Source organism: Dunckerocampus dactyliophorus, chromosome 8, assembly GCF_027744805.1.
Source record: "Dunckerocampus dactyliophorus isolate RoL2022-P2 chromosome 8, RoL_Ddac_1.1, whole genome shotgun sequence".
Lineage (NCBI taxonomy): Eukaryota > Metazoa > Chordata > Actinopteri > Syngnathiformes > Syngnathidae > Dunckerocampus > Dunckerocampus dactyliophorus.
In genome coordinates, this window is record NC_072826.1 from 29,349,639 (window position 1) to 29,376,009 (window position 26,371).

At 41.5% G+C, this 26,371-nt stretch overlaps 1 protein-coding gene and 1 long non-coding RNA gene across 3 annotated transcripts; one reads left to right on the plus strand and one right to left on the minus strand.

Annotated features, from left to right (window-relative positions):
• Positions 1-279: 279 nt before the first annotated feature.
• On the minus strand, positions 280-12,872 carry emc3 (ER membrane protein complex subunit 3). Its single transcript, XM_054785744.1, has 9 exons — positions 12,650-12,872; positions 12,316-12,488; positions 11,855-11,912; positions 9,122-9,215; positions 3,794-3,898; positions 2,309-2,390; positions 2,155-2,234; positions 1,999-2,081; positions 280-842 (listed from the first exon to the last, which is right to left on the minus strand). The coding sequence occupies exons 2-9, from the start codon at positions 12,468-12,470 to the stop codon at positions 714-716; spliced, it is 786 nt and encodes a 261-aa protein (XP_054641719.1). The 5' UTR covers positions 12,471-12,488; positions 12,650-12,872; the 3' UTR covers positions 280-713.
• Positions 12,873-13,109: 237 nt separating this feature from the next.
• LOC129186862 (uncharacterized) lies at positions 13,110-26,358 on the plus strand. 2 transcript variants are annotated; one of them, XR_008572309.1, is made up of 4 exons: positions 13,110-13,201; positions 14,709-14,973; positions 15,042-15,136; positions 24,167-26,358. It is a non-coding gene; the product is annotated as an uncharacterized LOC129186862 (long non-coding RNA). The 2 variants fall into 2 exon arrangements; XR_008572308.1 differs by lacking the exon at positions 24,167-26,358 and having other exon boundaries at positions 15,042-23,418.
• The last annotated feature ends 13 nt before the right edge of the window (positions 26,359-26,371 follow it).

Genomic DNA, 26,371 nt, shown 5'->3' on the forward strand with positions numbered 1-26,371 from the left:
CCGATAGTTAGCGTGCACCCCTACAGATTTTCAGTACAGCTCCACCTTGTGACATAAAAAAAACCCCAAAAAAGTGACAGAAGAAAGTTAATTTGTATTTCTAAACATATTTGTTTTGCTTTTCATGTTTTAGCCTCTCACGGCATCCAAATAAATGACATGCGCCACGGCCAACTATGCAAATTAGACAATGACATCATCCACCCGCTACCACAAATAGATTGCGGTCCTGCCGGAAATAATGAATATGCACTGTAACAGATGAAAGACATCGTTTTCGTCAAAACTGATTTTACTGTACAAAACAAACACAAGAGGGTGTCACAAATTAAAAAATAAACCATTTACACATAATTCAAAATGACACAAACTGGTTCAGGTGCCATACACAGATTGTTAAATTAAACATTGTTCGGGCACGGAAGTTGTAATCTATCCGTCTTGGTTTAAGCCAAAGGTACAAATGAAATACAAGAAAAGCATAATGGATAGGTGACGTTGTTTAGCAATTTACTGTGTAATGCATCTCACTATGTTAAACATCCATTGTTTTCAGTAGTGGAAAGTTAGTACAAGTTGAAAAAACAGAATGTAAACATTGCATAATATGCAGGGATTTGTTCAATCTGAAACAAAAACAAATCCGTGCATCGAAAGACCCCCTCCCACACACACACACACACACACCCTCACTGGTGGAAACTAGCCGGGCATCAGAAGATCCCAGTTGGCAGCTCCTTGCTAAACATGCCGTCGAAGTTCAGCTCCAGACTCATGAGCTCCTCCTCCACGCTCTCCAGCGCCCACTGGTGGTCGGTGAGTTCCAGTGCCTCCCATTCCGCCTGAAAGCGCCCACACACAAAAAAATCCCATTAAAACCACCAAAGCTCACGTTTATGTTTGAGGATAACATGAACGTAGCGGAACCCCTCAAGTCAAACACCCCTGAGGTTGTGCCATTCGGAATTCAACCAAAGGAATCGCTTTGCTTTGCTTAAACCACCGTAAAAACAAGGAGGAGTCTCAATAGGGGGTGTTAAAGGAAAAGTGTCCTTTTTTGCCCATCATCCACAATCCTAAGGTGAGACATGAACACACGTCTTTCGTTTGTATGTGTGTTCTAAAGATATAAAAACAGTTTAAAAAGAGGCAGCTAAGAATGCACGTGATGGGACGCATCTATTCCGCCTCCAAAAAGCACCAACAAGGTTCCATTTCCATAATGTGACCTGCATATTAACCAAGCTACAGCGACATTGTTATTATTGTTATAATAACAATGCGTTACAGGCGTAGTGACACCTCGCCACACCACACCGGCTAGCGGCTAGCTTCACCACACACTCGCTCACAATGAAAATAGTCAGAATTATGAGATAGGAAAGTCATAATTATTAAATAAAAAGTCAAAAAGTAAAAGGTAAAAAGTCAAAAATTGTGAGATAAAAAGTCCAAATTATGAGTTAAAATATCAGAATTGTGAGAAAGTCATAATCAACCATCCATTCTTTTTCTATGCCACTTATCATGAGATAAAATGTAAAATTGCGAGATTCATTATTATGAGATCAAAGTTGAAATTATGAGATAACTATGAGATTAAAAATCGTAATTGTGAGATTAATAAAAAGGAAAGTCAATGACTAATTAAAACGTGGACATTATCAGATAAAAAAAATCATAATTTTGAGATGAGAAGTCGAAATTATGATGTAAAGTCATAATTATTCTATGTTGCTCTGTGAAATCAATGCGCCCAGGAAGGAAGTTGTGCTAATGCTTAAAATGACCAAAACAACCATAAAACGTTTTTGGAGGTATTTTAATAGCGAGGTGAAACAGGTGTGTCCCATTACGTGCATGAATTAGCTGCCTCTTCTTCGATGTTTTTCTATCTTTAGAAGGCACAGAAAAGAGAAAGACGTGCTCATGCGATGATGCAGTGCAGAATGTGAATATACAGAGGAACCCGGAAGCTACTGTGATACCGTGGTCTACCTTGAAAGCTTTATTTGTATCTGCAGGCATGGCCATGGCAGCCCCACTCATCTGCTCCTGCATGATCCTTGACTGATCTGCACCTATTAGGAGGACAGCAGCACGTAAAAACAACCCATAAGGCACATGACGACACCAGCTACGCTGCTTTATTACCGTTGTCCTGGCCCAGGATTAATGAGTACATGCTGCGCAGTCCAAAGACGTTCAGGAAGTACCACGACGCCGAGCTCACCCTGGATGGCGAACGCACATTCGGACAAGTGGCAATGACAATAAATAATTCCGTGGGTTTACTGTATGATCTTACCAGGAAGCGTCCAATGACAGCAGCTCTATTCCTTGTTGCAGCATGGGCTTGAAACGCAGCGTGAGAGGGAAAGGGACCTTTGCTGCAGAAACCAAGCACAATAATTATACCATATACCCATATGGCAGTGCGGCCCACAACTGTTGTGTTTTACTGCACAGTGGCACGTTCTCAAAATATTATTTAACAAGAAAACTAAAAAATAAAACAGCCAAAACGGGGGGGAAAAATCGACAGTAATTTTACAAGAATAAAGTCGAAATATTGAGAGAAATAAGGAATTTGACGAGAATAAAAAAAAAATAGCGTAATTTTAGTAGCAAAAACTTCAAAATATTATAAAAAACAACATAAGCAGTAGTTGGAATATTATGAAAAAAACTAAATATGAATAAAGTTGTAATTTTTGGAAAATTCCATTGGAGAAAATGTTATAATATCACGAGAATAAAGCCAAAATATCATGGGTCTATAAGTCATAATTAAAAGAAGACCATTGACAAGAAGAAAGTGGAAATAGTTCACATTGTTGGGAAAAAAGAATATAATTTTATTAGCATAAACTTGAAATATTAAAGAATATACATGTTTTTTTTTGTCAGTATATTATGGAAAGAAAAGCAAAACAATGAATAAAGTTGTAATTTTTGGGGAAAATGTGGTTGGGGAAAAAGTCCTAATATTACAAGTAGCATAAACATTAGTAGCATAAATTTGAAATATTAAAGAAAAAAGACAGCATTTTTTTTTGTCATAAAAAACAATGAATAAAGTTGTAACTTTTCTGGAAAAAGTCCTAATATTACAAGAGATATTATGGGTATAAAGTCATAATTAAGAGAAGAACATTTACAAGAAGAAAGTTGAAATAGTTAAAAAAAACAAACAAAAAAACCCCAGCAGAAATGAGCAAAAAACTGCTGTCAATTCACAATAATAAGGTAAAAATATTAAGAGAAAAATGTCGTATTTTAACAGGAAAAGTATAGATTTTATGGGAATAAACTTGTAATATTGTGAAGAAAAATCATTTTAGTAGCATAGGGTTGAAATAATAAAGAAAAAACACTTTTTTTAAAGTTGTCATATTATGTGAAATAAAAAAATAAAGCTGTAATTTTTGAAAAATTAGGTTGGGGGAAAAAACGTGTAATATTATGGGAATGAAGTCAAACTGTTAAGTCATAATATTACAAGAAGAACGTTAACATTTTTGGAAACTTAACAAAAACAAAATCAGCAAAAATGGGACAAAAAGAGCCAAGTTGATACTAATCATTTTTCACCTATATGACAGAGCTGAGATGAAATATATACTGTATATATACATAAATAACTAAATATAACTTCACAGCACATCTGTACAAAATATCAAAGTGGCAAAGTTGCATCCTTTCATTTTTCACTATGCGGCCCTCGCTGGAGGAAGCCCCGCCATAGGATGGTAATGATGTGTGAGAATGTCAAATCATTTGATGTCCTTACTCGTTACAAATCCTGAAAAGGTCCAGTTTATCCAGCCTCCAATCAGGATCATGGGAAGCACGTTGGTCACGTTTCCTTTCATCATGTCTGTCAACATGCTGGGATCTGCCAGAGTCAAACATAAAATAAACTTAATAATAATAATAATATCATAAATGATATATTGTATATATACTGCTAAAAAAAATTAGAGAAACACTTCGAAAACACATCAGATCTAAACTGGGGGAAAAATGATCTTGAATATCTTTCCTGATAATAAGTGGGTGATGTATTAGTAACAAAATGATGCCACATAATTTGATAGAAATGAAAATGATACCCCTCCGTGAATCACCACCTTACCGTGGTGGAGGGGTTTGTGTGCCTGAGTGATCCTAGGAGCTATGTTGTCTGGGGCTATATGCCCCTGGTAGGGTCTCCCTAGGCAAACAGGTCCTGGGTGACGGGCCAGACCAAGAGTGATTCAGAAGACCCGTATGAACAAACACACGAGGAGAGACTGCACCTCGCCCGGAAGTGGGATACCAGGGCCTCACCCTGGAGCCAGGCCTGGGGGAGTGGCTCGCGGGCGAGCGTCTGGTGGTCGGGCTTTCACCCGTGGGACCCGGCCGGGCTCAGCCCGAAGAAGCCACACGGGATCTCCCCCCCGTAGACCCACCACCTGCGGGGGCACGCATAAGGGTCTGGCGCATTGCGTTTTGGGTGGCGGTCGAGGGCGGGCACCTAGGCGACCTGGTCTTCGGCGGCCACATCTGGTTCTTGGGACATGGAACATCACTTCTCTGGCGGGGAAGGAGCCCGAACTTGTGAGAGAGGTTGAGACATTCCGACTAGATATAGTCGGACTCACCTCGACCCACAGTTTGGGTTCTGGATCCAAACTCCTCGAGAGGGGCTGGACCTTGTTCTACTCTGGAGTTGCTGCAGGGGAGAGGCGGCGAGCTGGTGTGGGCTTATTAATAGCCCCCCGGCCCTTGTGCCTCTGTGTTGGAGTCATCCCTGGTGAACGAGAGGGTCATTTCCCTACGCCTTCGGGTTGGGGAAAGGGTCCTGACTGTCGTTTGTGCGTACGCGCCAAACGGCAGTCCAGAGTACCCAGCCTTCCTGGAGTCCATCAGAGGGGTGCTGGAGAGCACCCCAACTGGTGACTCTGTCGTTTTACAGGGAGACTTCAACGCCCATGTGGGCAATGACAGTGTGACCTGGAGGGGCGTGATTGGGAGGACTGGCCTCCCCGATCTGAACCCATGCGGTGTGATGTTGTTGGACTTCTGTGCGAACCACAGTTTGTCCATCACAAACACCATGTTCCAACATAAGGATGTTCATAAGTGCACATGGCACCAGGACACCCTAGGCCGCAGGTCTATGATCGACTTTGTAGTCGTATCATCAGACTTGCGTCCGAGCTGTCAACTGATCACCACCTGGTGATGAGTTGGATTAGATGGCGGGGGAGGATGCCGGACAGACCCGGGAGACCCAAACGTGTAGTGAGGGTGTGCTGGGAACGTTTGGCAGAGTCTCCTGTTCGTCGAGTCTTCAGCTCTCACCTCCGGCAGAGCTTCTCCTGCATCCCGGGGGAGGACGAGGATATCGAGTCCGAATGGGCTCTATTCCGTGCCTCCATTGCTGAGGCAGCCGAACGTAGCTGCGGCCGCAAGGTGGTCGGTGCCAGTCGTGGCGGCAAGCCCCGAACCCGATGGTGGACACCAGAGGTCAGGGCTGCCGTCAAGCTGAAGAAGGAGTCCTATTGAGCATGGATGGCTTGTGGGACTCCTGAAGCAGCTGACAGGTACCGGCAGGCCAAGCGGCATGCGGCTTCGGCGGTGGTCGAGGCAAAAACTCGGGTGTGGGAGGAGTTCGGTGAGGCCATGGAACACGACTTTCGGTCGGCCTCGAAGAGGTTCTGGCAAACCATCTGGCGCCTCAGAAAGGGGAAGCAGTGCCCGGTCCACACTGTTTACAGTGGGGACGGGGGCCTGCTGACCTCGACTGAGGATATAGTAGTTGGGCGGTGGAAGGAATACTTTGAGGCACCTCTCAATCCCACTGACATACCTTCCATTGAGGAAGCAGAGACTGAGGACACGAACGCGGACAGTTCCATCACCGTGGCTGAGGTATCTGGGGTAGTCAAAATGCTCCCCAGTGGCAAAGCTCCGGGGGTGGACGAGTTTCGCCCTGAATTCCTCAAGGCTCTGGATGTTGCGGGACTGTCTTGGCTGACACATCTCTTCAACATTGCGTGGAAGTCGGGAACAGTACCTCTGGATTGGCAGACTGGGGTGGTGGTCCCCCCTTTTCAGGAAGGGTGACCGGAGGGTGTGTTCCAACTATAGGGGGATCACACTCCTCAGCCTCCCTAGGAAAGTCTATTCGAGGGTGCTGGAGAGAAGGGTACGACCGTTAATCGAACCTCGGCTACAGGAGGTGCAATGTGGTTTTCGTCCTGGTTGCGGAACACTGGACCAGCTCTACACCCTTGCAAGGGTACTGGAGGGTACTTGGGAGTTTGCCCAACCGGTCTACATGTGCTTTGTGGACCTGGAAAAGGCATTCAACCGTGTCCCTCGCGGTGTCCTGTGGGGGGTGCTCCGGGAGTATGGGATTGGTGGCGCGTTACTACGTGCCATTCAGTCCTCGTACAACCGGAGCAGGAGCCTGGTTCGCATTGCCAGTAGTAAGTCAAGCCTGTTTCCGGTGAACGTTGGCCTCCGCCAAGGCTGCCATTTGTCACCGATTCTGTTTATAATTTTCATGGACAGAATTTCTAGGCGCAGCCAAGGTGTCGAGGGAGTCCAGTTTGGGGGCACTAGGATCTCATCTCTGCTATTTGCAGACGATGTGGTCCTGATGGCCTCATCGGGCTGTGACCTGCAGCGTTTACTGGGACGATTTGCATCTGAGTGTGAAGCTTCTGGAATGAGACTCAGCACCTCCAAATCTGAGGCCATGGTTCTCAGTCGGAAAAGGGTGGATTGCTCCCTCCGGGTTGGGAATGAGGTCCTGCCCCAGGTGGAGGAGTTCAAGTATCTCGGGGTCTTGTTCACGAGTGAGGGAAGGTTGGAGCGTGAGGTCGATAGGCGGATCGGCGCAGCGTCTGCAGTAATGCGGTCGCTGTACCGGACCGTCGTGGTGAAGAGAGAGCTGAGCCGGAAGGCAAAGCTCTCAATTTACCGTTCGATCTATGTTCCCACCCTCACCTATGGTCATGACCGAAAGAACGAGATCGCGGATACAAGCGGCTGAAATGAGTTTTCTTCGTAGGGTAGCGGGACTCACCCTAAGAGACAGGGTGAGGAGCTCGGTTATCCGGGAGGAGCTCAGAGTAGAGCCGCTGCTCCTTCACATCGAGAGGAGCCAGCTGAGGTGGCTCGGGCATCTAGTCCGGATGCCTCCCGGACGCCTCCCTGGTGAGGTGTTTCGGGCATGCCCAGCCGGGAGAAGAACCCCGGGGAAGACCTAGGACATGCTGGAGGGATTATGTCTCACAGCTGGCCTGGGAAAGCCTTGGTGTCCTCCCGGTGGAGCTGGAGGAGGTGGTCGGGGACCGGGAAGTCTGGGCTTCCCTACTGAGACTGCTGCCCCCACGACCCGGATCCGGATAAGCGGAGGAAAATGGAATGGAATGGAATGGAATGAAAATGATCACCCTGTAGAGGGGGGAAATCAAAGACACCCCAAAAATGAAAGTGAAAAAATGATGCAGCAGACTGGTCCATTTAGCTAAAATGTCATTGTCGCAACTCAAAATGATTCTCAGTAGTTTGTGTGGCCCCCACGTGCTTGTGCGCATGCCTGACAACGTCGGGGCATGCTCTTAATGAGACTACGGATGGTGTCCTGGGGGATCTCCTCCCAGATCTGGACCAGGGCATCAATGAGCTCCTGGACAGTCTGAGGAGCAACCTGGCGGCGCCGGATAGACCGAAACATAATGTCCCAGAGGTGTTCTATTGGGTTTAGGTCAGGTGAACGTGGGGGCCAGTCAATGGTATCAATTCCTTCATCCTCCTGGAACTACCTGCATACACTAGCCACATGAGGTCAGGCATTGTCGTGGACCAGGAGGAACCCAGGTCCCACTGCACCAGCGTAGGTTCTGACAATTGGTCCAAGGATTTCTTCCCGGTACCTAATAGCAGTCAGGGTGCCATTATCTAACCTGTAGAGGTCTGTGCGTCCTTCCAGGGATATGCCTCCCCAGACCATCAGTGACCCACCACCAAACCAGTCATGCTGAATGATGTTGCAGGCAGCATAACGTTCTCCACGGCATCTCCAGACCCTTTCACGTCTGTCGCATGTGCTCAGGTTGAACTTGCTTTCATCAGTGAAGAGCACAGGGCACCAGTGGTGTAGTTGCCAATTCTGGTGGTCTATGGCAAATGCCAATCGAGCTCTACGATGCTGGGCAGTGAGCACAGGGCCCACTACAGGACGTCGGGCCCTCAGGCCACCCTCATGGAGCCTGTTTCTGATTGTTTGGTCAGAAACATTCACACCAATGGCCTGCTGGAGGTCATTTTGTAGGGCTCTGGCAGTGCTCATCCTGTTCCTCCTTGCACAAAGGAGTCGATACCAATCCTGCTGAGGGTTGAAGGACCTTCTACGGCCCTGTCCAGCTCTCCTGGAGTAACTACCTGTCTCCTGGAATCTCCTCCATGCGTCCAGGTACCGCAGCGATGCCCTGGTCCAGATCTGGGAGGAGATCCCCCAGGACACCATCCCTAGTCTCATTAGGAGCATGCCCCGACGTTGTCAGGCATGCGTACAAGCACGTGGGGGCCACACAAACTACTGAGAATCATTTTGAGTTGCTACAATGACATGTTAGCAAAATGGACCAGTGTGCTGCATCATTTTTTCACTTTCATTTTTGGGGTGTCTTTGATTTCCCCCCTCTATAGGGTGATCATTTTCATTTCTATCAAATTATGTGGCATCATTTTGTTACTAATACATCACCCACTTATTATCAGGAAAGATATTCAAGTTCATTTTCCACCCAGTTTAGATATGATGTGTTTTCGAAGTGTTCCTCTAATTTTTTCTTCTGAATGTCTTATTTCATTTACCCATTTTTATGCTTGAAAATGCTCCATTTAGGCAAAAAATGCGTCAGTTGTGCTTTTTTTTTTTTTTTTTTTAACAAAAAATAGGCCATATTCAACCAAGAAACAGCATGATTTTGAAAAAATGTGAGAGTGAAATTCACAACACAAGGGATTACTGGAATCCAATATTAATAATCATAATAATAATAATAATAATAATAGTATAGCAGCAAGGCTCAATAAACATTAAACACATTTGAATTACCAGTCATTGGAGAGGGTGGAACAACCTTTCTTTTGGTTTTCTTGAAAAATCCATCTTCTTGATTATTGAAGTAAAACTTCCTCATTAAGAAGGACTAAAAGAAAGAAAGAGAATTTTATTATTGATAACGCAGCCTTTACAAAGACAACAATCATTTAACAATAGCTTTATTATTACTGTCATTTTATTGTGCAATGATGCAGAACTGCAATGTGTCACATTCAGATGTGTTTTGAACAGTTTGGTGACATGAGGGAGGGGGGCAGAATATTAGAAACGCATGCTGCAATGCACTGCTAAACGACAAACTACAATAACACACACACTGTTAATGAGTACATTTTTAGCTTCGATACACACACAGTGGTGTGTCAAAGTGTTTGCCCCTTCCTGATTTCTTTTGGGTTTTTTTGCATGTTTGTCACACTTAAATGTTTCAGATCAACAAACAAATGTAAATATTAGTCAATGACAACACAACTCAACACAAAATACAGTTTTTAAATGAAACTTTTTATTATTAAGGGAGAAAACAAATCCAAAGCTACATGGTCCTGTGTGAAAAAGTGATTGCCCCCTAAAGCTAATAAGTGGTTGGCCCCCCTTAGCAGCAACAACTGCAATCAAGCGTTTGTGATAACTTGCAATGAGTCTCTTACAGCGCTGGGGAGGAATTTTGCTGAATTGTTGTCATTCAGCCACATTGGAGGCTTTTTCAGCATGAAGCGCCTTTTTAAGGTCATGCCACAGAATTTCAATAGGATTCAGGTCAGGACTTGGACTAGACCACTCCAAAGTCTTCAGCCATTCAGAGGTGGACTTGCTGGTGTGTTTTGGATCATTGTCCTGCTGCAGAACCCAAGTTGCTTTCAGCTTGAGGTCACCAACACTCTCCTTCAGCAAAATTCATGCTTCCATTTATCACAGCAAGTCTTCCAGGTCCTGAAGCAGACCATCACACTACCACCACCATATTTTACTGTTACTATGATGTTCTTTTTCTGAAACGCCAGATGTAATGGGACACACACCTTCCAAAAAGTTCAACTTTTGAGTATTTTCCCAAAGGTCTTGGGGATCATCAAGATGTTTTCTGGCAAAATTGAGACGAGCCTTAATGTTGTTTTTGTTCAGCAGTGGTTTTGGTCTTGGAACTCTGCCATGCAGGCCATTTTTGCCCAGTGTCTTTCTTATGGTGGAGTCATGAACACTGGCCTTAACTGAGGCAAGTGAGGCCTGCAGTTCTTTGGATGTTGTTGTGAGGTCTTTTGTGACCTCTTGGATGAGTCGTTGCTGCTCTCTTGGGGTCATTTTTGTTGGGAAGGTTCACCACTGTTCCATGTTTTCGCCAATTATGGATAATGGCTCTCACTGTGGTTAGCTGGAGTCCCAAAGCTTTAGAAATGGCTTCATAACCTTTTCCACATTGATAGATCTCAATTACTTTCTTTCTCATTTGTCCCTAAATTTTTTTAGATCTGGGCATGATGTCTAGCTTTTAAGGATCTTTGGTCTACTTCACTTTGTCAGGCAGGTCCTATTTAAGTGAAATTGAGCTCAGGTGTGACAAACTACAGTTAGATTATGTTTGTTGGAGGGGGGGCAGGCACAATCACTTTTTCACACAGGGCCATGTAGGTTTGGAATTTTTTTCTCCCTTAATAAAAAGCATCATTTAAAAACTGTATTTTGTGTTCAGTTGTGTTGTCATTGACTAATATTTACATTTGTTTGATGAGCTGAAACATTTAAGTGTGACAAACATGCAAAAAAAAAAGAAATCAGGATGGGGGCAAACAGTTTTTCACACCACTGTAATAATAATCAGTAATCCCTCGTTTATCGCGGCTAATTTGTTCCAGACCCGACTGCGATAAGTAAATTTCATAGTTATGGCATAGAAAACCTGTTCACGATCTTCTAAATACGTTTTTTTTACATAGTAGAGCCCTCGGGTAGAGCCCTAAAATAACACCTCTATAGTCACCTTTACATTTGTATTACCCAATATAGTAGATATAATCATAGAAAATAAGACATATTAGACATAAATAAAAAAAACAGACTCACACGTTCGCAGTGAGCAGCGTACTTCCGCCATTACAGTACATCAATGTATTCTAATTGCGGCTTTACACTCATAGTACTCAATATAGCAGACAAAATAAAAGTAAATAAGCCATTTAAGACGTAAACAAAACTCACAGTAAATGTGTTCCCTAGGGTAGTGATTTCCAACCAGGGGTACACGCACCCCCTAATGGCACACGAGCAAATTGCAGGAGGCACATGGAAACAGTCAATTTCCAAGATGATCAGTAAATATTTCATATTCAGCCAGACAATAAAATGGAACGTGTGCGCTACACCTAGTTTCCCCCCACGGAAACAATAACCCGTGGCACAGCGGCTCCAAAATCATCAGTTGTGTTCCAAAACAAAACAAAAATAAACAGCTGGCAAACACTGCCCTAGGAAACCTTAGTGACGAGTCTAGTGCCTGTAAATTACTGACACCCAGTGGCCAACGCTACTTCTGCCTGTGTATTTTCATTCATTTAGCCATTTTTATTCTTGAAAATATTTAATATGGGCCAAGAATAAGTACAATTTGCTTATATATGCATTTTTTTTTTTACTAATAATAGGCCATATTCAACCACAAAACAAGGACGACTGTACGCTGACGTTACATAGAACGCGTTATGTGCAGCACAAATGACAATGGCTTACTTGTTTCGGAATGTATTTCCCATTTTCTCTGAGGATTCTGCTCCGAATGAGTACCTGGCTGCAATGAGAGGCAGATCATCACATACTGCAGTCAACATCAACTTGCGGCAGTGGAATAGAAAAATACAAAGGTTGAAAAATACAACAATGCTATGGCAACAATAGCATCTGGCCTTCACAGTGAGAGAAATTCTGGCCCTTGGACAAACGTAGTTAATGACCCCTGTCATATTCTTAACTAGAATTTGGTACAACGTCTAAAATATTGCCACGTGCAAGTCTGTTTTCCTCATATCTCGCCTCCAAACAGGCAGGAAGAGGGTTCACTCTGTGCATTGATTTCAGCACCATGGTGTGTTTGTTCCATAAACGAACCTTACTCAATTTGAACTGAAGACCGCTGATCTATTGTAGTCAACAATGGGTGTTTGTAGTATTGTGTGCAAGTGGGGATACCTTACCTGTCTGACACCTGCTCTAAAGTCAACTTCTTGTCACTTTGAAGAAGAATGGACACATAATGACGTATGACCCCCACGAGGAAGGTAATGAAGACAATGGGCAACACCACCCAGAGTCGAATGTTGGAGTCCAGGAGGAGCTCCGGCTCAGCCATTCAGCCTGCTTACCGTCACTGTCGAACGTGAAGGACACAGCAAAGGGATACACAACTGAAAGGTGGAAGTACATTTTCACAAATTTGATTTAAACCAGCATGGCTGGTGCATTAAACTAGCAAGCAGCGTCATAAATAACAACACAAATGATGCTAATGGAATGCTAACATTAGCCAACCTTTCTATCCTTCCTGGGGACGGTTGCTTTATTGTCGAATGGTCTTGACGCGTCGAAATCCACTTGTGACGTTTCTCGGTTGTGAAATGTACAAAGCGTAAAACAGTCGAATTATTAAAAAAAAACAAAAACATTTACAACATTTGACAGACTCCCAATGCCATTGCGGCTGAAGACAGGTTTCTGCTTCTGCAAAGCTCATCCGCATCTTGCTAGTTGGAGCACAGCGACACCCCGCGGTGATGGGGGAAGTGTGCGCAAGGATCATTGTGTACTGGCAGGTTAAATCTTTGGAATCCCCAAAAATGACACCCATTTATGTGTGCACTTAACATTTTTATCAAAACTAAACGTTTTTATTTTTTAAAAAGCATTTTACATATCTTGTTGTGGATTTCATTACATTGTGTATGTGTATCTTTTAGCGTAATCCCCTGCAATATTCTCCTGGTGAATAGGTGGCGATAGCGCGTATGCAATCTGCAATCAGTTCTATACAGGTCAGAAGTAGACTTTCGCCCTTCAGACCGGAAGTAGAATTGATCATCAAAGGTAATTATAATACCGATCCGTGTATAACTTGTTAGACATTTTCTTTGCTAAAACAACATTAGACGCTTACATAAGACACCGGTTTGTGTCCGTTTGTTTTTTTAACTGTGTATCACCTAAGTGATGTCCAAGTCGTATGATGACGTTTTTAGACGCAGGGAGGGATTGTGAGCGACAACGGGGTGATGATAGAGCCCGACATTGCTTTGATGATTGTATAGAGACCCACAAGGTAAAGGGAAGATTCATCTATTTTGGACGTTCATATGAATTCCTGCCTCTAAATTATTATTGGCCAAATTGCGGCCCGCGGGCCATTTGCAGCCCACGGCTGTTTTTTTTTTTTATTAGCCCACAGCACATTCGAAAAATATAATTTAACAAGGAAAAAAACAGCAAAAATGTCAAAGTCAGCAGCAATTTTACAAGAATAAAGTCAAAATAAGAAGAGAAATAATTTGTAATCCAGCCAGAAAGTCAGTTTTACGAGAATAATGTTTTAATATTATCAGGAAAAATAACATCATTTTAGTAGCATAAAGGTGAAATATTAAAGAAAATGTAATGTTGTGATAAACAAGCAAAACAACAAATAAAGTTGTAATTTTCGGGAAGTGTTATGTTACCAGAATAAAGTAATATTATGGGAATAGAGTCATAAATATGACAACAAAATTTACAAGAAGAAAGTTCAAATAGTTGGAAAAAAACATCAGAAATGGAAAAAAGCTGTAATTTTATGAGCTATGAATTTAAGAATAAAATAACATTTTAAATAATAAACATTTGATATTATGTATTTTTTATATTAGTAATTCATTTTACACAATACACATCTTTGGTAATAAATTAACACAACAACAAAAATCTGAGGAGCCACTTGGGAGCCAAAAGAGCCAGCCTATTTTTAGTGAGCCGAGCCAAAAGAACCTGCTCTCTGAAAATAGACGAAATTACCATCACTAGTTCACAGATAGAGAATGCATGAAAGAATCGTTCATGAACATATCAGAGCATCTATTCTCCCAATTAAAACATAAACAAGAAACGATTCAGAAAATGAAACAATGCCTCTGTCAGCAAAGACAGTCAAGGATAGGACAAATGGACTGGTTACTGATGACTGTTCAGCACAGGCATAAACGCTATCACGCAAACAACACCGAGGACAGTGTTGTACTACTGTCATAAAAATGCATGCAGAAGTACAAGACGACTTCAGCAGCTTCTTTTGTAATTGTCGCGGGCTACCTGAAGGAGGATGCCAATGAAAGCACAGCACACAACCACCGTCTGGTCGCTACTCTGCACATTCGCTCAGCACAGGAGCAGCTGCAGGGCCCACAGCCATGGACACCATGTAATAGATTGCCGTGGACATGGATTTCCAAGCATCCAGGGATGCAGATGCAGGTTTCTCCTTGTTTGAGAAGCTGGTAGTGAATAGATATGCTGTGGTTTTACAAAAAAATTGACATAAATGATCATGATTGCTTCCTCTCTGCAGACTGTAGGCTCGGAGGTGCCGCCCCTCCTGACCCACCAGCTCAATCTGCCAGAGCGGGAGGCGCCCGTTAAGGTGAGCTTGCGTCCGTATTCACACTGCAGAGTGCTCCAGGCACCGCTTACGACGGAGACCGCGACCCAGAGGAGGGTGGGTACCGTCGTAAAGCAGACGAGAGCGTTAAAATAACAGACTGGACCTGCGTCGGCAGCAGTTCCCCACCAAAGAGGCCTTGCTGCGTCATCAGCAGCTCCCTGAACTTCACAAGGTGAGAATGAAGAGACACAGCAGGTGTCATGAATATTCACAGCGGCGCCATCTGTTCATCTCTACCAGATGGAAAAATGAATGCTAGATGCGCAGGAGGTCCAAAGTGCAGGCCAGGAGCCCTTTGTGCTGTGTCAACCAGGGTCCCTACGCAAGTATGTCAGGTATGGAATTTGATTCCATACATTTGCAGGTCTGGAAAAGTGTGAAAAAAATATTCACGTTTTCATTAATATCATGATAATATACATACAATATACTTCCTGATTTCTTTTTTGCATGTTTGTCACACTTAAATGTTTCAGATCATCAAACAAATGTAAATATTAGTCAATGACAACACAACTGAACGCAAAATGCAGTTTTTAAATGAAACCTTTTATGATTAAGGGAGAAAACAAATGCAAACCTACATGACCCTCTGTGAAAGAGTGATTGCCCTTCTGTTAAAACATAACTTAACTGAGATTAATTGAGATCTATCAGTGTGGAAAAGGTTATAAAGCCATTTCTAAAGCTTTGGGACTCCAGCAAACCACAGTGGGAGCCATTATCCACAAAGGGCCACACATGAAACAGTGAAACCTTCCCAGGAGAGGCTGGCCAACTAAAATTTACACTTTTATTTAAGTAAATTAAATGTATTTATTTATTTTTACACTTTAATTTAAGTGATTTTTATTTATGTTAGTATTTACTCTTATTTGTCATTTTTATTTTTTAAAGTTTCATTTAAGTTATTTTTAATTTGTTTTTTTTACACTTTTATTTAGATCATTTTCAGTTATTTTATTATTATTTACTTTGATGTAAGTCATTTTAATTGATTTAAAAAATTATTATTTATTTATAAAATAATTCATATTTATCTTCTTTTTTTTTACATGTTGTCTTTATTATCCATCCATCCATTTTCTATGCCACTTATCCTCATTAGGGTCGCAGGGGTATGCTGGGGCCTATCCCAGCTGACTTCGGGCGAGAGGTGGGGTACACCCTGGACTGGTCGCCAGCCAATTGCAGGGCTCATATAGACAACCAACCATTTACACACACATTCATACCACTCGTCTATATAAGAAGTATCCAAAATGTGCAGGCTCATAAGGTACGGCCATTTGACGAGACAATACTTTTTCCAAATATACATGAAATGTATCATTACAAAAATATCCTGAAGGAAGCCTGCGAGGAGACGTGAAGGACGTGATGAGAGGAGACGACGCGCACACGGCAGCAGCCCTCAGGTTACCGCGCTAATTGCGTTGCGAGTGAAAGAGAAGAGGTCGACATGCGCATCTGACATCTGTGCGGAGGAGGCGATCGGGACGGACTCACCGCCATGGTGGTGGCGCCCCAGACCTTTGCCTTTCTGCCAGCCCAGGGCTTGCAACATTTTGCTACCAGTGTTGTCACTCGTCAAGCCATCTTTGGTCAAAATGAGCTTGATCGTCAACATATTGCCATGTGCATGCGTCTGTTTTCCTCGTCTGCCGCCTCCAAACAGGGAAGAGAGGGCTTCACTCTGTGCATTGGTTTCAGCACCTTGGTGCGTTTGTTCCATAGAACAACGGCGTGAACGGAGCGAGCCCTTTTGTCAGTCATACAGTCTCTTTGTCTCAGTGGGTGGAGGCGGGGCGTAGACTGAGTAGACTGCAATACATTGGCATCGATTTTGTAAATACTTTTTCGGTGTACTTTACTTTTTCGGTGTACTTTACGTGATGTTAAAATCTCGTCACGTCTCATCTCGTTCTCGAGACCTAATCTCGTTTATCATCTCGCCCCGTCACACCCCTACTGTTTGTATGCTTCATATTCATGTTGTCCATCTAGGGCAGGGCTATCCAAAGTGTGGCCCCAGGGCCATCTACGGCTGTTTTTATGGGCCCACAGTGCATTCTAAAAATACAATTAAACAAGGAAAAAAACAAAAAAAAGCAGTAATTTTACAAGAATGAAGCCAAAATATTAAGAAAATATAGTCATAATATTAAAAGAAAAAAATCAGCCTCTCACCCGAAGTCAGCTGGGATAGGCTCCAGCATACCCCCGCGACCCTAATGAGGATAAGTGGCATAGAAAAGATGGATGAATAATAAAGACAACGTCTAAAAAGAAGAAAAGATAAATATGAATAATTTTATAAATAAATAATATTTTTTAAATCAATTAAAATGACTTACATCAAAGTAAATAATAAATAACTGAAAATGACCTAAATAAAAGTGTAAAAAATAAATTAAAAATAACTTAAATGAAAGTTTAGAAAAATTTAAATGACCAATCAGAATAAATAATAAAATAAATTAAAAAAAACACTTAAATATAAGTGTAAAAAAAAAAAGATAAATAGGAATAAAATGACTTAAAGTGTTTAAAAAAAGATTTGAATAAAAGTGTAAAAAAATTAAAAATGACAAAACAAAAGAAATACAAATAAAAATGATTTAAAGAAAAGTGGAAATAATAAAATAAATACAAATAAAAATGATGTAAATAAACATGCAATAAAAATATAAAATAAAAATAACTAAGTGTAAAAAATAATCTAAATAAATAAAAATGACTTTTAAAGTGTAAATAATAATGACATTAAAATTTTAATGACTTCAATAAAGTGGAAAATAATAAAATAGAAATGAAAGTGTAAAAAAATGAAAATGACAAGAGTAAATAATAAAATCAATAAAAAATCACTTATATAACAGTGTAAAAAATAATAAAATTTAAAAAAGGAAAATTGACTTAAATAAAAGTGTAAAAACATAAATACAGATAAAAATGATTTACTAATAAAAAAATAATAAAAACATTTATGTAAATAGCTTTAAAAGTGTAAATAATAATAAAATTAAAATGACTTCAATAAAAGCGTAAAAAATGACAAGTGTGATTTCTTTGTAATCAATTAAAATGACTTACTTCAAAGTAAATAATAATAAAATAACTCAAAATGACCTGAATAAAAGTGTAAAAAAAATTATTAAAAACAACTTAAATGAAAGTGTAACAAATCAAGGTGTTCATTTATGAGTTTACCATAAAAAATAAGAATAAATTAAAATGACTTTAATGGTGAAGTGATTTTTCCCTTCTTTTGTGTAAAGCACTTTAAATGACCTTGTGTATGCATTGTACTCTATAAATAAACTTGCCTAAAAGTGTAAATAATAATAGAATAGAAATGGCTTCAATAAAAATGTAAAAAATAGTAAAAATAAATCAAAATGTAAAAAGACTTCGATAAAAGTGGGTTACAACTTATTGACCACTGGAAAATGTGAGTCCCAGGCTGAGACCATTTTAGAACCTCTGGTGGAGGATAGACAATACCTTTAAAACCTACATACTGTAGTTTGTTCACTTTTACATGTTTGAAAAGTGTTGTAGTTGAGTATGCACATGCCAGTATGGAACTGTGGGATTTACTGACAATGACTCCAAGAAAACAAAACGTCTGGAAAAAGATGAGTTGTCTTTATGTTGGGGTTCTGTAGATTTACACATACAAACCAGCAGGTGGCACCAAACAACTTCTCCTCAAGCGAGTCTGAGCTTTTCTTCCTGTCATTCACGCACACACACACACCAGTGTTTTGTCTAAAAAATATTCATTTTGTTATGTCTTGGATTAAAGTGTGATCTTCCATTCAGTGGGTGTAGAGCTTTACACACACGAAAACCAGTAGATGTCGCCAAAATACTTCTCCTCGAGCCAGTCAGAGCTTTTCCTCCTGATTTGATTTTGGCTTCAAAAATACGTTCCAAAAAACAGGTCTGAGAAAAAGAGTATTGTTTTATATTCAGGGTCTGAAGATTTAGACATGGAAATCAGCAGGTGGCACCAAACAGTTTCTTCCCCAGCGAGTCAGAGCTTTTCTTCCTGTCACGCACACACACCAGTGTGTCTTGGAAGAAAAGGGTCTTCTGATTTAAAGATTTACCTGCAAACATTACAGAAGTCAGAAATGATTAGCAGTGCACTTACCGATTATCCCCACAAGAGGCCATCCCTGGCATTTATGGTCTTCCAAAAATGCCGTAACAGCAAATGAACTCACAGGGGACCCTCGTCATGGACTGGAGGCTGAAAACACATAGAAATGCACCTTTATTGCATTTTCACAGATAGAATAAAGCTTTCCCAAGTCACAAACTGTGTTGTTATGAATCTTTGGGGTCTGTAGATGAATCAGTCTAGATTTGAAAAGTGTAGGCCTAGTGGTTTTTAAAGTGGACCGTGTCTAATATGACCTAGAGGCTGCAAACATAGATAAATGTACCTTTATGGCTCTTTCACAAATAGAAAACATTTTTCGCAAATCACAAACTGTGTTTTTATGAACCTTTGGGGTCTGTAGATGAATCCAGTCCGGATAAGAAAGTCTAGGTCTAGTGATTATTGAACAGCACCAGGTCTAATATGGACTAGGTTCTAAACAAAACGTCTAAATGTGCCTTAATTGCAATTTCACAAATAAAATAAAAGTTTCACCAATCACAAACTGTGCTTTTATGAACCTTTGGGGTCTGTAGATGAATCCAGTCCAGATAGGCCTAGTGGTTTTCAGTGGACCAGGTGTATGGACTAGATATGACCAGATAATATAGACTGAAAACAGAGAAATGTACCTTTTTTGCTTTTTCAGTAAAATAATAAAGTTTTCAGCAAAACAAAAGTGGATGTCAGGCAAAGATAATGTCTTAGCTAAAATGTTTTCACGCTGAGAAGTGTGACAAAAAACACAATCAGCGGACAAATAATTGCACTGCATATTAGGTTAATAACACCTTAAATCCAGTTGGAAGCTAACTTCAGCCTTGTCACTTGTCAGTGCCCACTCGGTTTCCAAGCATGGCACCGACTCAGCTTAGCAGAATCTGTGCCACTTGACTAAGCCGTTTTGCATAACAGTCTTGTCCCCAAGCAAACTGTACAGACGATGCTGCTGGCATCCATACTGTGCATCATGTACCAAAGGGACAGAGAATGGCATCAAAACAGGGCTTGAGATCACGTGCTGCCTTTACACCCCAGAAATAAATCAAAATACACTAGGTACCCAACTTACGAACACAATTGGTTCCAGACGACCGTTCTTATGTTGAATTGTTCTTAAGTAGGGGAAAAGGTAATATTACCAATGATATAGGTACTACATGTACGTGTATACATATACAGTATATGTGTATGTATGTAAATATGAGTTTGGATGCAGTAGTAATATTAAACCAGGATAATTAATGAAAAAAACAATAATAAAAGTGATATAATAATACGTAATGATAAATGTTATTTACCTTTGAAGAGGAGTGGTCGAGCATATGTTGTTGTGCTGGAGGAGGAGTTATTGAAAAAAAGGACAAATGGCCGTCGTCGTTAGACTCTTCTAAAAGAGGTAGTGTTCTGTGGGTGGTGTAGAATTAAGCAGGCCTATTAACTCTTCATAAACTTTAATCACATGCTCTGTCCGGGTTTTATAATTTTTTTCCCCAGCGTCTAACTCTTCCTCTGTTGGTCCCATTAGCTCTAACGCTGCCTCTGTTGGTCCCATTAGCAGTGTCACAGTTCCCTCTACTGGTCAAGCATGTACAGTAGCAGTATAAATACTGATTGAGCGACTACAAGGCAAAATGAAATAAAATATAGACCAGTCGGCTTGTGTTCGTATCCACGAATGTTCGCTAGTCGGGTGTTCCTAAGTTGGGGACCTAGTGTACGTATCAGACCAGTAGTTCCCAATGCAGTTTTTTCACAAACCACCCTCAGTGGCAGCGCCAATATGTAGCGTTACCTTTCTGAGGCACTGTGAGCGTGTGTGTGGTGAAGCTAGTCGCTAGCCGCCTGGCTAGTAGCTAGCCGGTGTGGTGTGGCGAGGTGTCACTACACCAGTAGGTAGTTCTTGGGAGTAACAATGTTAATAACAATAATAATAACAACGTCGCTGCAGCTTGGTTAATATGCAGGTCACATGATGGAAATGGAGCCTTGTTGGCGCTTTTTGGAGGTGTGTCCCGTTACGTGCATTCTTAGCTACCTCTTTTTAGCTGTTTTTACATCTAAGACATGCGTGTTCAAGTCTCATGTAAGGATTGTGGATGATGGGCAAGATTCCAAAAATGTGCACCTTTAAGTGATCAAGCATTTCATTTTTTTTTTTTTTAGCCAAGAATGTATTTTAGTTTGGAATAAACAGAAAAAGCATCACTTAATATGTATTTTAGTAATTTGAAGATTTCTAAATAATGGACAGATAATTAGAATATAGAATGCCATCCGTTTTCTATACCGCTTGTCCTCACTAGGGTCACCGGGGTATGCCGGAGCCTATCCCAGCTGACTGGGGTACATCCTGGACTGGTCATTAAAGAAAAGTCATATTTGTGATCATGTTTTTTAACCGGAAAAAAAGCACCACAGAATTTGCGGATTATTATTCAGTGCCAAATTTAAGTGTTTTTTGTTTTTTTTCAATTATGTAAATGGTGGTTAAAAAAAAACATCTTAAGATTTTTTTTTAATTATTATTATTTTAAGAGAAGTAATTTGTTTTTTGCGTTTTTATAAGAAAAAATAAATCAAACAAAATTATCTGTGACTGAAAAGTTGGACCCCAAAGTAAAGTTTAAATGATTTATTAACAAAAAGCACAGAACAGTGAAAAAAATGTCTTATCAAAAATACTGGGAATAATAAAAAGCAATGGCAACAAAAATACCACCGTGAAAATACTCGAAAAGAAAAACAAATACCAACCAAGAGGTGTGCATGACAATTATCGGGCCTATAATTAGCTCTGATAACGGTTAATTTAAAAAACGCTCCAATGCGTCAAGATTACCCGTACTGTTGCGGTGGGCAAATCAAGCGCTCCTTTTTTCTCCAGCCTGTCGTAACGTGCCCTGAATGAACAAACATTCACAGTTTCAAAGACATTTCGCATGCTAGTTGTACCAAATGCTCCGCGACGAGGGGGGAAAAAAAACATCGAGCACACAAAAAAACCTTGAAACCCCAGCGCCGCGGCGTTTGAAAAGCGCAAAAATGTTTGTCGGAGACCATGGCGTCACACTGGCTGCTCGGAGCGCGTGTCCGAAAACAGTGCACCTTGCTGGGCCACGCCAGGTGGCTCCCTCCCATCTATACTTTGGTTCTCCTGGCCTCCATAGGAGCACACCGGCTGCTCGGTGCATGTGTCCGAATATAGTGCACTTTGCTGGGCCACAGCAGGTGGCTCCCTCCCCTCTATACTCTGGTTCTTCTGATAGTAGTGATGTTGTAGTAATAATCAAACAAATCAACAGGTACAGTGGGTCAAATTCTAATTTGTTCCAGTCCTTGTTACCTCCAGGTTTGCACAAACTACACTTAAATGTCCATTTTTTTAAAGTACCGGTAGATATAAAAATCTTGAGAAGCAGAAAGTTATTGGTATTGGTTTGACAAAAAAGATATCGTGTCTCTCTACTACACACACAAAAAAAGGATGACAAGAAAAACTAGCACCAGTAGGAAAAGTACTGATCCAAAACACAAAATCCTCAATAGCAGGTCGAGACAACAACAGGAACAGGAAGCACAAGGGAGAGCGGAGCCAGCACACCCATTTTCAGGAAGCATTTGCCATTCATAGTTGCACATTTTTAAACCTTTAATGCACTTTGTACTTCTCATCATGTAATAAAACTTTCTTCCACCTTTCAATGTCCCTTCACTTGGGCTGAAGATGGTCCCGTGTCTTGACGGACAGCCAATGGGTGACATTTTTTGGGGTCTACCACTTGACTTTTTTGAGCCTCAGGATGTTTTTTAGAAGTTTGAAATGACTGTCTTACTGCGTCTAACCTCAGCAGCAATGGTGCGCTGCGAGGGAGAGGTCTTGCTCATGCAGCTCAACAATCCCACCGCCTTCGAAGGGAGAAAGCTTTTTTGCCTTTGCCATCAAGAGATCATGACAGTGTGAACACCTGACACTAAATCACATTCAATCCCCATTTTTGCCAACATTTTGCCTTTTAAAGGCTGTGCTCTTCATCTTTTGATCAGCTGATGAACACTTTAATCAGTGACATTTGATGAGTCGCCTGTCGCTGGTCATTATGTATGTTATGTGCAAATGGCAGGGTACTGTAGATGCAGCAATGATGTTTTCATTGGCACTGGAATGCAGTCAAATCATCTCTTGAGGTTTTGAGACAATATGCCATCACAATCAACCTGCAAGGAGACACAAGAGTGTGTAAGTGTTATGTAATCAGCGTGTTTGTGAGGCGTTTATCAAGAGGAGACATCTGGCATGCCTGAGGGAGAATGCTGTTTGTTATTCTCTCCAGGCTTCAATCATATGGGAATTTTTTTTTTTTTTTTTTTTTACACAATTTCACAATGTGTGCAGGCCTCTTCTTTTAGCATCAAGGAAACACACACACACACACACACACACACACTTACTGGTGCATCTCAGCAGGAGGAATTCCCTGAAGGAGGTGACTCGACCTTCCAGGAGACACACAGAGGCCCAAAGAGAGAGAGGAAAATGTGATCTGTATGCCAGAGAAGAAATGGCAAAGTTAGCATAAAAAGGGGGACAGGACTGGAAGGGACACTTTTGTACAAAGGGAAAAAAGCTTTCTGTCTTTGATTGTGGAGCTGCATAAGCGAGGCCTCTCGCAGCGCACCATTGCTGCTGCGGTTGGATGCAGTCAGACAGTCATTTCAAACTTATGAAAAACATCCTGAGGTTCGTGAAAGAAAAAGTCAAGCGGTAGACCCAAAAAATGTCACCGGATGATCCTATTGGCAGTCCGTCAAGACACTAGACCATCCTCAGCCCAAATGACAGTTGTTACTGGTGCTGAGTGCAGTCCAATTACCATCAGACGCCATCTGCCAGAGAAGAAACAACATCTTCATCGTTTGGAATTAGCAGGAGAGCACCAAACATGGGACATTGAAAGGTGGAAGAAAGTTTTATTCTCCCTTGACGGTCCTGATGGCTTCCAACGTTACTGGCATGACAAGGAGATCCCACCTGAGATGTTATCCACCATCATGATCCTTCAATAGAACAATGGAGCTTCAGTTTGCGCACGAGCGTCAAACGGCAGCCAGCTATGTGGAGATGTTGCAGGGGGCGTCCCTCATGACTGAAGGCCCTCGTCTGTGTGCTAATGACTGGCTTTTTCAACAGGACAACGCTGGACTTCACAAAGAGGAATAAGATCACTCTTTTGGACCATCCTGCATGTTCCCCTCATCTAAACCCAATGGAGAACATTTGGGGATGGATTTACAAAAATGGACATGAGTTCCAGCCAGTGAAGCCATCTTCCCCACCTGGACCAACATTCCCACTAGCCTCCTGGAAACACTGGCATCAAGCACACCCAAAGCCATTAATATTTAACCTAATATTTAACTTTAACTTTATTTGTAATGAAATTTATTTATTATATATTGTTTTATTTTAATCGTAAAATGTTATCCTCATAGCATTATGACTTCATTCTCATGTTTAACTTAATTTTTTTTGGAATTGAATGTATTTATTATTTTTAATAATTATGTTTTTTTGCTCATAATATTATGACTTAGTTCAATAGTTGGATTTTATTCTCATAGTATTGCGAGTTTATTCTCATCATGTTTAACTTTAATTTTATTTCTAATTGAATGTATTATGTTAATAGTTATGTTTTTTCCTCCTAATATTACGACTTCATTCTCATAATATCACAACTTTATTCTCATAATGTTTCTACTTCATTCTTGTAAACTTACTGCTGTTTTTTTGGGGGGGGGGGGGTCATTTTTGCTGGTTTTTTTTTTTTTTTCATTTTCTTGTTCCGTGGGCCAATAAAAAAACAGGCACGGGCCGCAAATGACCCCCGTCCCGCACTTTGGGCACCCCAGCCAACATACTCTCACATGGAAAGCCTTTTTAAAGAAGTCTAATCCTCTGTAAGTTCTCTGTAAGAGAACACTTGAAAAAGCCAATAAAATATGAAATGAAGGCGATTTTATGGATCCTTTTTTCAGATCAGATAGCCAATAGCAGGGGTGCAGCCGAGAATTGTTTTTACCTCCTATACGGCACCCCTGGCCAATAGCACTCATCATAAATAGACTGAAAAATTGTTGTCATATACTTTATTCATTCAAATAATATCAGAATATTTTCACCTTTGGGTTTGTGACATGAAATCCGACCAAGTGACAGGACGACGGGTGACTCATGCTTGCAGCTCCCCAGGCGGCATGTCGGCTGTCCGCGCTGTCAGCTGATGGCGTACAAACATGACTCAGCAATTCACCAAGAGCCATCGTTGGCCCGAGCTGGGAAAAATTGCATAAGGGCATCACTTCCGCAGCGTGGCGTTTCCACTTGTTGCACTGGACACATGATGAATGTGCCTTGACCTTAATGAAGTGCATCTTCCACCACGGCTCAGCAGAAGTGAAGTGAATGGGTTTAGTGGTCTGTGATGAGACGTTCAATGGCCACCTTCAGAGACGCATGATCAGACAGGCGCTCGATGCCAAGAAACATGCGCTATGGACCCTTCCTTTGAAGGTTTTAATCCACTTACTTTGCAGTTATGAGCTCTCTTGCTGACTGACCGCCCAGAAGTTACAAGCACTCTTTGTTTCCTACAACCTTGTGCTGCCTTCATGGTCATGTGTGCATCTCGCCTCACAGCACTGCTTAGTATTTGCTAGGAGTGCACGATAATTATATGAGGGAATTATGACGTCATACCGATAAATCCCATAACATTAAAAATAGTTCCGATAATTTTAAAAAAACAACCCTCCGTTAAGGTGAGATTACCTGTACTGTGCGGGTGAGCAAATCAAGCGCTCCTTCTTTCTCCTGCCTGTGACGTTAACGGCCAGTCGGAATTTCCCCTGAGCTCGCTTGTAAATAACCATTGACTTTAAGAGGAAGGACCACATGCGCTGCGAGCACACAAAAAACCTTATCAGCCACCTGAAACACCAACGCCTCAGAGTTTGAAAAGTGCCAACGGTTTGCCAGAAATCTCGGTGACGTCACACCGGCTGCTCGGAGCGTGTGTCCGAATACAGTGCACCTTGCTGGGACACGCCAGGTGGCTCCTCCCCTCTATACTCTAGAGAAACAAGACAAAATAAAGTTGTCATTTTGGGAAAATTAGCTTGGGAAAAAACTCACAATATTATGGGAATAAAGTAAGGGTGCACAATAATTGAAGGGCCGATTTGAGGGAATTATGACGTCATACTGATAAATCTGATTTTAAAAATAGCTGCGATAACCGATAATTTTAAAAAACGCTCCAATGAGGTGAAACTAAAGTACCTGTATTGTACGGGTGAGCAAATCAAGCGCTCCTTCTTTGTCCTGCCTGTGACG